Source organism: Erpetoichthys calabaricus, chromosome 13 (assembly GCF_900747795.2).
Source record: "Erpetoichthys calabaricus chromosome 13, fErpCal1.3, whole genome shotgun sequence".
In the NCBI taxonomy this organism is placed as follows: Eukaryota; Metazoa; Chordata; class Cladistia; order Polypteriformes; family Polypteridae; genus Erpetoichthys; species Erpetoichthys calabaricus.
Window position 1 is genome coordinate 90,853,911 of NC_041406.2, and position 14,046 is coordinate 90,867,956.

Genomic DNA, 14,046 nt, shown 5'->3' on the forward strand with positions numbered 1-14,046 from the left:
AAAGGACAATTCAGAGTTTCCACTCGACCTAAGATTTTCGGATCTCCATCACCGATAACTTAAAGTGGGCCGCAGGGCTGCGCAGTCGGAATTGGAAGCGGTGATTGGGTTACTGGAGTCGGAGTTGGAGTCTGTAAAAATGTAGTGACTCCGACTGAACATAAATTGTAATATAAGGTGTTATATTTTCTATTCACACATACTCTAAATCACATAAAGTAACCTTTTTGATAGCTTTGCTCGCCAACCCAAAATCCCCCCTACCCTCCCCCGGCCAGCGCTACTTGCCAGCCACTTTGCGTCTCTGCCGCTTCTGTTGTGAAGAGGGGGGGCTGAACGTACCTCAAGGAGACACGGTTGCTCCTCCGAAACCCCCTCTTAAACGGTGATACAATGGGAAACAAATACGGTTTTGTTTATCTACCTCCTCTTTGCTCGATCAGCTGCTGGCTTGCTGTTGCTGCCGTGCCACGTGATCTGCATGCGCTGCTCTTTCTTCTTTGCTTAGTCGTTGACATGTCATCTAGAAAGTATTTATGAGAGCTGAGAGCACAGGACGTCTGTCTGATAAAAGCCACGACTGAGGGGTTAGATGTCCGTGACCTTATTTGAAAATGGTAGTAAGCAGGGTGTGACTAGAAAGAATCTTATGTTAAAAGTCCCTGCGAGACGGTCCGGGGACACAACAATCTCATTTTTAATTCTCACAGATACACCTCTTCATTGGGAAGAAACATTACTTTTCCCTGATGGAGGCATGAATTAGACGATCTACAAGTCTCGGACTTAAAATTTAAATCCGAACAATATACTCGATCTCTTTTTCGCTGTTCCGTTATTTCACCGAGTAATCATTTCCGTTTGTATGCGCTAATGCTAACTCTTATCTCGTAGGACTTTAAAGTGTCTCTCCGAGAACATCACGCCTCGTCTCTCTTCCCAAGATTTCTTTTTATAATACAGTGAAATGCCACTTATTTATTTAACGTTGTCAGCTTTGCTCATGTTTAATGCCACTCAATATTTGTAATGTTTCATTGTGTCTCTCTGGAAAATCCTTGGGTACCGTTGGTTTAATTTTGTGTCGAATGAGCAGTTGCTCATGAAACCCCGAATGAGGCACATTACCCGCATTGTGATGGAGCGTCAGTTACGGCACTACGGCCATGTGGCGCGTTTCCCAGAGGGTGATCTGGTATGCAGGATCCTCATTGTTGGGGACTCGAGTGGTTGGACCAGGCCAAGGGGTCACCCACATAACACCTGGCTGTGGCAGATAGAGGGTCATTTCCAGAGGGTGGCACTGGACCGCATGTCTGCCTGGGGAGTTAGCAACCGGGATCCCGAGTTGTTTCGTCGTGTGGCAATGCACTGTACCAGTGCATGCTCCCCAACTTGAGTTGAATATTTGTAAAATCTTTAATAAACAATATAAAAAAAAAGTCACAGTGGCATCACTGTAGCTTTGAAACCCAAAAACTTTAACAGGTTAGAGTGCCTAGAAGTAGATGGATGACTGGCGATGGCAGTAATGAAGTGTCTTGTGCAGTCATATGAAAACGTTTGGGACCCCCCCTTAATTCTTTAGATTTTTGTTTCTCATTGGCTGAGCTTTCAAAGTAGCAACTTCCTTTTAATATACGACATGCCTTATGGAGACAGCAGTATTGACATTAAGTTTATTGGATTAATAAACCCTTCACAACAACCTGTGGCCATGCTGCAACAATAAAACCAGGTCCCCTTCCTTTACACTTAACACAGTCACAGTCCCTGATGTCCCGAGGCAGCAAAACTAACTGTCGAGCCACACATCCGACGCGACGTGACGACTGACTGAACGCGGAAAGCTGCGGAGAGACACAAACTCCACATCTCCTACCCGTTTCATGAAACGCCATTCCTCACCTGATCATTCTTGCGCGTTGATCCCGACAGTAGGAACTGCTGAGGTTTCTCTTTCAGTTTTTCATTTGCTTCTTAATTACTTTATGCAAGCATTTTTTTCATTTGCTAGCAAGTGGTTTCTGACTAATGAAGCATTCCCAATGGCTGTTACAATTAATTTATACAGTAATGATGGTTTATTTGGGAGTCCTTTATTTACTAATTAATGACTTAATATTTCAGATCCTGAAATATACAAAATAAATTTACACAGTCCTACAAAAATACACTTTACATTATGAGAGTGACTTAGAATATTATTTATAAACAAAAATAACGTAAAAGCTAGCATGGATTTGAGAGAGGACAATCCTGTCAGCTGAATCTGTTATACTTACAGTCATATGAAATAGTTTGTGAACCCCTCTCAGCCTACATAATAATTGACTCTCCTTTCAACAATAAAGATAACAGTGGTATGTCTTTCATTTCCTAGGAACATCTGAGTACTGCGGTGTTTTCTGAACAAAGATTTTTAGTGAAGCAGTATTTAGTTGTATGAAATTAAATCAAATGTGAAAAACTGGCTGTGCACAAATGTGGGTCCCCTTGTCATTTTGCTGATTTGAATGCCTGTCACTGCTCAATGCTGATTACTTGTAACACCAAATTGGTTGGATGAGCTCGTTAAGCCTTGAACTTCATAGACAGGTGTGTCCATCATGAGATATAAAGGTATTTAAGGTGGTCAATCGCAAGTTGTGCTTCCCTTTGACTCTCCTCTGAAGAGTGACAGCATGGGATCCTCAAAGCAACTCTCCAAAGATCCGAAAACAAAGATTGTTCAGTCTCCTGGTTTAGGGGAAGGCTACAAAAAGCCATCTCAGAGGTTTAAACTGTCAGTTTCAACTGTAAGGAATGGAATCAGGAAATGGAAGGCCACAGGCACAGTTGCTGTTAAACCCAGCAGGTCTGGCAGGCCAAGAAAAATACAGGAGCGGCATATGAGGAGGATTGTGAGAATGGTTACAGACAACCCAAAGATCACCTCCAAAGACCTGCTAGAACATCTTGCTGCAGATGCTGTATCTGTACATCATTCTACAATTCAGCGCAATTTGCACAAAGAACATCTGTATGGCATGGTGATGAGAAAGAAGCCCTTTCTGCACTCACGCCACAAACAGAGTCGCTTGTTGTATGTAAATGCTCATTTAGACAAGCCAGATTCATTTTGGAGCAAAGTGCTTTGGACAGATGAGACAAAAATGGAGTTATTTGGTCATAACAAAAAGCGCTTTGCATGGCAGAAGAAGAACACTGCATTCCAAGAAAAACACCTGCTACCTACTGTCAAATTTGGTGGAGGTTCCATCATGCTGTGGGGCTGTGTGGCTAGTTCAGGGACTGGGGCCCTTGTTAAAGTCGAGGGTCGGATGAATTCAACCCAATATCAACAAATTCTTCAGGATAATGTTCAAGCATCAGTCACAAAGTTGAAATTACGCAGGGGTTGGATATTCCAACAAGACAACGACCCAAAACACAGTTGGAAATCTACAAAGGCATTCATGCAGAGGGAGAAGTACAATGTTCTGGAATGGCCGTCACAGTCCCCTGACTTGAATATCATCAAAAATCTATGGGATGATTTGAAGCAGGCTGTCCATGCTCGGCAGCCATCAAATTGAACTGAACTGGAGAGATTTTGTATGGAAGAATGGTCAGAAATACCTCCATCCAGAATCCAGATACCCATCAAAGGCTATAGGAGGACAGCGTCTAGAGGCAAAAGAAGGTTCAGCTAAGTATTGATGTCATATCTCTGTTGGGGTGCCCAAATGTATGCACCTGTCTAATCTTGTTATGATGCATATTGCATATTTTCTGTTAATCCAATAAACTTAATGTCACTGCTGAAATACTACTGTCTCCATAAGGCATGTCATATATTAAAAGGAAGTTGCTACTTTGAAAGCTCAGCCAATGAGAAACAAAAATCCAAAGAATTAAGAGAGGTTCCCAAACTTTTTCATATGACTGTATTTGAATAGGCAACTGGAGCAACAGAAAGAGCAAAAAGCTGAAGTCAGAATTTATTTAGAGTTGTAAAAGGTCTTTGATATATATGCACCCTGAAGATTAATTTTGAAAATAAAACCCAATGCCGGCGAATGTAACTTACAAAACTGGACTTCAAGTGGGTTAATTAGCCAAAGAGTACAAATAACAGCAGAAGAGGGCGAGGTTGTCAGTGAAGCCACACCACCTGCACTTCAGAACGGGTCATCCACCTGAAGCTACACATGTTCAGGCCCGGGTCAGTAACTGGATGGGAGACCATCTAGGAAAAGCTGGGGTATCGGCCTGAAGAGGTGATGGGGAAGCCAGCAGGAGGCGCTTACCCTGTGATCTGAGTCTGGATCCCAATGCCCCAGTGCAGTGACAGGGACAGTGTGCTGTAAAAATGGCGCTGGCCTTCGAATGAGATGTAAAACCGGGGACCTGACTCTCTGTGATCATGAAAGATGCCTGGACATTTGTCAAAATAGTGATGTCCTGGTTAAGTTGCATACCATGGGCCTGGTCATTCTGTCTCTCTTAATCACTCCCTGTTCCTTATTGGCTAACTATCTCTCTCTCCCCTCTCTCAACACCTAACAACAAATGTGTGGTGAGTGTACTGGCACATAAATGGCTGCCATTGCATCTTCAGATCACTAAATACAGTCTTTCAATTTTTTGGGTCAGTATATAATATAATATAATATAATATAATATAATATAATATAATATAATATAATATAATATAATATAATATAATATAATATGGGGCGGCACGGTGGCACAGTGGTAGCGCTGCTGCCTCACAGTTAGGAGACCTGGGTTCGCTTCCCTTGTCCTCCCTGCGTGAGTTTCCTACCACAGACATGCAGGTTAGGTGGATTGGGCGATTCTAAATTGGCCCTAGTGTGTGTCTTGGTGTGTGGGTGTGTTTGTGTGTGTCCTGCGGTGGGTTGGCACCCTGCCCGGGATTGGTTCCTGCCTTGTGCCCTATGTTGGCTGGGATTGGCTCCAGCAGACCCCCATGACCCTGTGTTCGGATTCAGCGGGTTGGAAAATGGATGAATAATATAATATAATATGTCTCTATTATATAAAAAAAATCTCGGGTAGACACTTTAACGCCCCGCGAGACTAGACTATACAACCTTTGGAAACAAGTCCCATGACACAGTGACTTTTGCATTTCACGCCCTACTTACAACCAATTTAAAACAAGTTCACAGACGTCTAACCTCTCAGTTGTTGCAATGCTTTTGGCAGACACACTTCATGTGCTCTCATCTCTTTAAAATGTTATTTGTTCTAGATGGCACGTCAACAACTAAGCGAAGAAGAAAGAGCAGCGCGTCGAAAAGAGACCCAAAAGCAATGGAGAGAAAAGAAGGCAAAAAAGAACAAAACTAATCTATGTGCAAATTCTGAAAATAAGGAAAGTAATAATCAGCCCGGACCAAGCGGAATTGAAAACCTCGTAGGTCCAATCGGGGTCAGAAATAAAAGACTTCATAAAGACGTTCAAAAACGTTGGCGTGATACACATGCAGAGCACGAGCAGGAGACGAGACGTGATTTTCTCGGAAAGACACTTATACGTCTAACGAGAAAGAGATTTAACCACGCCCGGGGCCGGAAATTAAGGACAAAGAGTAGATGACAAAGTAGAACGTCGTAAAGAATTGAAAAACGTTGGTGCAATACACATGCAGAGCAGGTTAGAGATAATGAAAGTACTAAAATTCGAAAGTCTCAAGAAAAGGATAGTAAAGATCGCATTAGCGCAAACTAACGGAAATTATTACTCAGTGAAATAATGGACCAGCGAAAAGAGATTGAGTATATTGTTCAGATTTAAACTTTAAGTTGGAGACTCGTAGATCGTCTAATTCGTGTTGCCAGTGAGAATTAAAAGATTACAAAAACGTTGGCGCAGTATGAAGTCCCGTGAGACGGCGACTTTTGCCATGAGATTCTTTCAAGTCACGCCCTACTTACAACTACTTACAAACAGGACCAGGGTACTCTCAACCTCTCAGTGGTGTGAATGCTTTTGTCAGACACACTTCCTGCGCTCTCACCTCTTAGAAATTCTATCAGGACAATAATTTTATAGACAAGTCAACGACAAAGCGAAGAAGAAAGAGCTTGGACAAAAATTCGAGAAAGTCGTTTTATTTATTAGAGAGAAAGAAACGAAAGTCACTCACGGGCAGTTATACGTTGCGTTGTCACGATGAAAATCCAAACACGGAATCAAAATTCAATGCGATCTTGAAGGAAAGTTAATCCCAAATATTGTTTGTACTGAAGTTTTAAAGTAAAAGTGAAAATAATGCATCTGTAACAATTCCCATGAAGATAACAATCTCTTTAAATTGTAAATCCGGTAAACCAAACCCGGGGGTGGGCGGAGCAGGGGGCGGAGCTCCCTAGTAGTATAATATAGAGCACTGCTTTGCAGTTTGCTGTAGAATAACAGAGCCACAGACTTGCATGTCACTTTATGTGTGCCTTGACCCAATAGTTTAACAAGGGCGTCTTCTGTTTTATTCTTCTATCCTTCCTTTTGATTATTTATTCCCAATAAATATTTTAGTTTAACCTGAATTTTGCAGACTGCTTGGTCCTAATGACACCTGACAGAGTCTTCTTGCACCTCACTTGCCTTTTGGACTGATGTAATCTTGTAAGTGAATTATTGCACATTATTCATCATTTTATTTTGCATGAAATTGTCTATCTATCTATCTTGGTGTGCTAGGTATCACTTCTATATCTCTGTGCTGTTTCATTCTGAATGTAACTAACTTTTGCTTTTTTCAAATTAATTGCTACACAATATGAAGAACGAGGTGGTACTGGCGTAGAGGTCAGTTTTGCTGTGCTTTTGTGACTTTTGAGAATTCTCTGGATTTGTGATTTGGAGCTTTGATTGCTTGGATTTTCTTGTGTTTTAGGAAACTCCATGTTGCTGTTGTGCTCTTTGAAACTTCAGGGTATTACAGAGTTTCTCTCATGGAAATAAACCCCTGATTGTTTTTATAGCGTTTCTGTGCTTGCCTGTTTGTATTAGCCAGGTTTGGTGGTACAGTATATCCTCCTTCAGTGGACATTGTTAGTTCTTTTGCAGCTTTCCAAGATTTTTGTGCTTTAGATATCCTAGTTCTTAACACAGGCTGTCTTGGGGTGCACCTTATCTGGGCTGGCTGGTTAGGATTCTGGCCTGCTTTGTGCCTTAGTTTTGGAGGCCTTGTACCACTGCCATTTTTGTGCACAGTGAATTACAACTATCCAAAGGATAAGAGCCTATCTGTGTGAGTGTGGCTTATAATGGACTGGCATCCCACCCAGGGTTGGCTCCTACCTTCTGTTCTGTGATACTCGGATAAAGTCAGGCTAACACTTGATCTGGAAACACAAGCACACTGCTTGAATTTGCCTCTTTCTGTACATTTTCATTTACCGGTATGATTTTACTTATAATATAGAAATTTGTCTTCAAAATCACTAAAAAATATATGATTAAGTTAATTGATAGACATACCTGGCACACCTGCTTGAATCCAAAAGTTAATGTCGGTCCCCTCGCCTTTCTGAAAAAGATTGGTGGCGTTGATAGATTCCAGCAGGCTCATGACTTGCTCCATGATTTTACGGGCTTCACTGCTCCCAGTAAACCCAATGCCCAAAGGAGTAAAAGTACCGATGTCAGACTCCATTACCAGGTCAAAGTCTGAGATGTTCACCTAAAACGTTAAGAGTCAAATAAAGAAAGGAGACAGCATTAGAAACGATGAGGAGCTTTCAATGGAAATCAACAAAGATCACTTCTCAGCAAAAGGGAAAAAAATATCTTAATGGCACCTGTTAGGTGCAACGTAAAAATGTGACAGCTTAATTATTTTAACTGTTTAATGTAATTTCAAAGGAAAGTGACTTCTCAGATGAATAGACAGACAGATGTTAAGTAGAGCTTATAGATAGATAGATAGATAGATAGATAGATAGATAGATAGATAGATAGATAGATAGATAGATAGATAGATAGATAGATATGAAAGGCACTATATAAGACATAGATAGATAGATAGATAGATAGATAGATAGATAGATAGATAGATAGATAGATAGATAGATAGATTATGAAAGGCACTATATGATAGATAGATAGATAGATAGATAGATAGATAGATAGATAGATAGATAGATAGATAGATAGATAGATAGATAGATAGATAGATAGATAGAAATTCCATATCCGACCAGGAGGCCATAACAGAAGGATGAAGATGGACGGGTATCCCTGCTGGATTGGCTGCTCGTACCTTTCCTGGTTGGGAAGCCATAATGGAAGGACAGATAGAGACTGCTTCCCTGGGCCATGTACTCTCCCCTATACACGGGGTGGCAGCATCCCTCTGGTGGAACTCCCATTTGCATATCCACAGGGCATATTGGGAGTTGTAGTCCCTAGAGGTGCTTCCAGAGGGAGCTGCAGGGGAATACCATACCTATTTTGGGGGTCTTCTGCCTGGCCCAGAAGTGCTTTTGAGGTGTAAGCACTCCTGGGTCATGCATAAAATATGCCATCCCATCTGTATCATTGAGTCAGAATCAGGGGGAGGTGGATGACACACACTCAAGAGAGTGACCAATTGTGTGTGTTATAATTGTACTGGACTGATGTAATCTTGTAAGTGAATTATTGCACATTATCCATCATTTTATTTTGCATGAAATTGTCTATCTATCTATCTATCTATCTATCTATCTATCTATCTATCTATCTATCTATCTATCTATCTATCTATCTATCTATTCATATTTATATAGTGCCTTTCACTATCTATCTATTCTTATTTATATAGTGCCTTTCACTATCTATCTATCTATCTATCTATCTATCTATCTATCTATTCATATTTATATAGTGCCTTTCACTATCTATCTATTCTTATTTATATAGTGCCTTTCACTATCTATCTATCTATCTATCTATCTATCTATCTATCTATCTATCTATCTATCTATCTATCTATCTATCTATCTATCTATTCATATTTACATAGTGCCTTTCACTATCTACCTATTCTTATTTATATAGTGCCTTTCACTATCTATCTATCTATCTATCTATCTATCTATCTATCTATCTATCTATCTATCTATCTATCTATCTATCTATCTATCTATCTATTCTATCTATCTATCTATATAGTGCCTTTCACTATCTATCTATTCTTATTTATATAGTGCCTTTCACTATCTATCTATCTATCTATCTATCTATCTATCTATCTATCTATCTATCTATCTATCTATCTATCTATCTATCTATTCATATTTACATAGTGCCTTTCACTATCTACCTATTCTTATTTATATAGTGCCTTTCACTATCTATCTATCTATCTATCTATCTATCTATCTATCTATCTATCTATCTATCTATCTATCTATCTATCCTTATTTATATAGTGCCTTTCACTATCTATCTATCCTAGCTGGTGCCTGTGAAGTTTGCCCATTAAATTCCTTCTTAAGTATTGGAGAGACACACACATAAGATGGCTCCTCTAATTAAAATGAAGACTCTCTGGTCCATCCCTCTCTCTTTTACAGAACACAAGGTTATCCATTTCACTGATGACAATAGAAGCTATCCATCCTAAGATATGAATGTGATGTTCTTATAAGTGATTTGTGAGATGGTGATCTGAAAAAAGCCAGAAAGTTACAAAGTGACATCCAGATGTGTGCTGAAGTGACACCTGATCGTGACAGCCATCCTCAGGCATGGAAGTGACTGTATAAGCAATTGAGTTTCCAGTCCTTGATCGTATTATAACACAGTATTAAGTACTGAGTGGAGATCCATAAAGTTTCAGCCCCTGCAGAATCCCAGTATCACACCTGCTAGGGCCTCTGAGACCTGAACATGACTGTCAATGAGACAATTCAGAGATCCCCGGGGCAGGCCTATTTCCACAAATCGACATCATAAATCTCAGCTAACCACTGTCAGCAAATGGAAAATGGCTCGCTTCCCGACACGCCTCTGACCTTGCCGCCTGCTCGTTTTCAAATGATACGTGTAATGGCTCTCTACCTAAATGAACATTTTTTTTTCTCTCTCCTCAGAAAGTATGGAATCGATAGCTGGATATCCACCACTCTTTAAATGATTTATTTTTATCAGTACTGGAGCAAGGATGGCAATCTCAAAGCCTATAATGATGTTAAGATTTTGTGTGCAGCTATGCCAGTTGAACCCGCTCAAATCCAAGTGTTAATTCCAACCTGTCATTTCCTTTAAGACCCTCTGAAATGCATTTAACTTTCAGCGGCAGCCATATGAAGAAAGATGACTGCTCTTACCTGATTTGCCCTGCTATAGGAGACAAGACGAGATAAATGCAGCAGTGTGTCACTGGAGGTCTGTGTGTGTGTGTGTGCGTGTGTGTGTCGGGGTGGAGAATGGTGGCAACCAAATGAAATGTTTAATTTCTAATGATTACAAAGCATAATATATACAAATAAAAATACTGAGTGCAGAATCTCCCTGTTTTGTTTTGTCCCTGGGCCAGGGGTTTATGTTTTATGTCTCTTTTGTTCATTTTGAGCTCTTTTATGTTGATTATGTGCATGTTGTTTATTTTTGATTTCATCTATGGATATAAGCTGCCTTTGTTATGTTCCATTGTGTTTTGTGGGTGGTCCCCCAAAGGGGTCAATCCCGACCAGGAACTGCTCTCCGCCCCATAAATCCAGAGGGTTTTCCACAGTTCCTGGTGGTTCATTTCAAATGGGAATGCAACGTTTGGCTGAGTTCTTATGCTTTGCTGTGCGTTTGTGAATTTTGAGAATTCTCTGGTTTGGTGGTATATCTTCCTTCAGTGGACATTATTAGAAGTTCTTTTGCAGCTTTTGGAGATTTGTGTGCTTTGTAACTCCAAGTTCATAACACAGGCTATCTTGGGGTGCATCTTATCTGGGCAGGCTGGTTAGGATTCTGGCCTGCTCTTTTTTGTCTCAGTTTTGGAGGCCTCATATGGTTGCAATTTTTGTGCATTCTGAAATAAAACTATTCATTTTAATAAAAGGATAAGTGCCCATGCATGTGTATGTCTGGTTGTTATGTCTGTCATTTCAAATCATGGCACATCACAAACATTTGTAGTTACTGAGTTATTCTATCATTCCAACAGGTGGTGCATCACAAACATTAAGACTGTTTGTGTACATCCCATACCCAATGCCATATAACAGAGACGTTGGCATTGCATTTGACATTCCAACAGATGGCACATCACAAACATTTGTAGTAACAAACTGAGTTGCTTTTGTCATTCCAACAGGTGGTGCATCACAAACATTAAGACTGTTTGTATAAATCCCATACCCAATGCCATATAACAGAGACGTTGGCATTACATTTGACATTCCAACAGATGGCACATCACAAACATTTGTAGTAACAAACTGAGTTGCTTTTGTCATTCCAACAGGTGGTGCATCACAAACATTAAGACTGTTTGTATAAATCCCATACCCAATGCCATATAACAGAGACATTGGCATTGCATTTGACATTCTAACAAACATTTGTAGTAACAAACTGAGTTGCTTTTGTCATTCAAACAGGTGGTGCATCACAAATAATAGACTGTTTGTATAAATCCCATACTCAATGCCATATAACAGAGATGTTGGCATTGCATTTGACATTCCAATAGATGGCACATCACAAACATTTGTAGTAACAAACTGAGTTGCTTTTGTCATTCCAACAGGTGGTGCATCACAAACAATAGACTGTATAAATCCCATACCCAATGCATTATAACAGAGAGATATGCATTGCATTTGACATTACAACAGATGGCACATCACAAACATTTGTAATAAACATAATTTGTAATAAATTTTATTACTACAAATGTTTGTGTTGCGCCACCTGTTAAAATTACAAATGCGATGAATTTTACTACTACAAAATACACTCCACCGGAAACGTGCACAGAGTCAGTCCAAAAACAACCAAAAACAATATGATTGTTTCTTCACACCTTCTCCCAGATTTCACTCACTGTGACTTCTGTTTGTTTTCCAAAATTAAAATTGAGACTTAAGAGAAGGAGATTCTCTACCACGGAAGATATTCAGGAAAAAAAAAAATCACAGGAGGCTATAGACACGGTAACAAACGAAAGAAGAGTAGAGGAGATGTTTCCAGGAATGGGAGAAGCACTTGGTCAAGTGTACACTGTAGCATCTCAAGGAGGGGATTTTGAAGGTGACTAAAAGGAAATTGCTGTAAGTATTTCCTTGAATATATGATGAAATTTATCTTTTGCAGTAAATCTTGTAAATGTGTCCGAGTAAGAAACGGTGAAAACTCCATCACCTGTCATACAGAAAGGTGTGACAGATAGGGGGCGCCACAGAGCCCCAAACCCTGGAAACAACTGATACACAGACTGTCATGAGTTCAAAACAGAGGCTTTTATTAAACAACTAGCTGTGTAAGCCTGCCGGTCCTAGAAACTATTGAAATTGTCAAAAAAAAAAATTGAAATGTAGAGATGTCAGGTAATTGAAAGGAACTCCTCTGGGTGTCTCTCTCCTAGGAGGATTTGTTTTGCCGACGTGCTGACATCGCTTGTATATTTGCGGTGGGAGGGAAAGTAAAAGGGATACCGTCTTGTCGATGTGCTCGCCTCACTTCTGTATTAGCCGCTAAGCGAGTGACTCTTTCTTCTGAGGTTTCGTTTTGCCGACGTGCTGGCGTCGCTTGTGTATCCTCGGAGGTGGAGCCCTTACAGACACACACATGTCCACGTGTAGACGTTTATATATTAGACTAGCTGTGTAAGCCCGTGCTGTGAAAAGCCCGGGGTCCTAGAAACTATTGAAATCGTCAGAAAAAAAACTGAAATACAGTGGAACCTCAATTCACGAACATCTCGGTACATGTACAAATCGGTTTACGGCCAAAACGTTTGCCAAACTTTTGCCTCGGTTCACGACCACACACTCGGTATATGAACAAGCCAGTTTCTCTTTCGGTTTATACATGTTCAGTCTCTCCCTGTGCATTTCCTGTGCAGCGAGCAAGACAGTGCGACACACACATGAGAGAGAGAGAGACACACACACAGGCAGCGTGAGAGAGAGAGAGCTGGACTCATAATGTAGGAAGGCAGTTAAAGAATGCACTGGGCTTGATTTTGTTTTCACTTTTGTTTACAGCGATCTGTTCGTAGTGTGCATTGTTGCAATGTTACTTTTCTTGGTGGTTCATTAAATTATGGAATTTTTTCAAATGTTCATTTATTTCCCTGTGCTTAAAACTCATTCAAAAAAAGTGTTTTTAGCCAGCGGTTGGTAGCGCTGTAGCGCAAACTATTGCAGTGTTAGTTTTCTCTGTTGTTCAAGGTTTTCTCAGTGTTATTCAATGTTTTTACATTTAGTTCACTATTACGCTGTGCATTCTATGGTTTAATTAACTATATTTGTACTTAAAAACTTAAAAAAATATATATGATAACAAAATACCCGCGCTTCGCAGCGGAGAAGTACTGCTTTTAAATTTTTATTAAGAAGAAAAGAAAATCTTTTTAAATTGAGGGAAAATATACCAATAACAATTTGTTAAGGATCTGTTTTTTTTGTGAAGCTGCCTTTACACAGCATCTCCGCTGTTTTATAAACGAACGCCATATAAGGCCGTCCTTTCTCCTTGCTTAGCGGTTCTGTATTGTTTTATTGTTCGTTTATTACGATTGTTATAGTTATTGTGTAGCTATTTGAGACTCACTGTTCTGTTCAGGTACCCATTTCCTTTATGTAATCCGCGGATTCTCCACTATTTTTTGTTTGTTTATTACGATTATAGTTATTTATTGATTCCCTTCTTTAGCTGACTGCCTGCTCATATAAGGCGCTGCGCTGTTTTTTTGTGAAACAGCCTTTACACAGCTTCTCCGCTGTTTTATAAATGAACGCCATATAAGGTCATCCTTTTTCCTTGCTTCGCCAAGGAAGCAGCCTTTTTATTTAATCCACGGGTTCTCCGCTGTTTTATTGTCCGTT

At 40.1% G+C, this 14,046-nt stretch overlaps 1 protein-coding gene across 2 annotated transcripts in view; it reads right to left on the reverse strand.

Annotated features, from left to right (window-relative positions):
* The window catches only part of LOC114663484 (carboxypeptidase Q-like), a 579,359-nt gene that overhangs the window by 10,181 nt on the left and 555,132 nt on the right, over window positions 1-14,046 (reverse strand). For both annotated transcript variants that reach the window (XM_028817238.2, XM_028817240.2), the window contains exon 7: window positions 7,496-7,697. In XM_028817238.2, coding sequence (XP_028673071.2) covers window positions 7,496-7,697 — 202 coding nt within the window. The remainder of the gene's footprint in view (window positions 1-7,495; window positions 7,698-14,046) is intronic.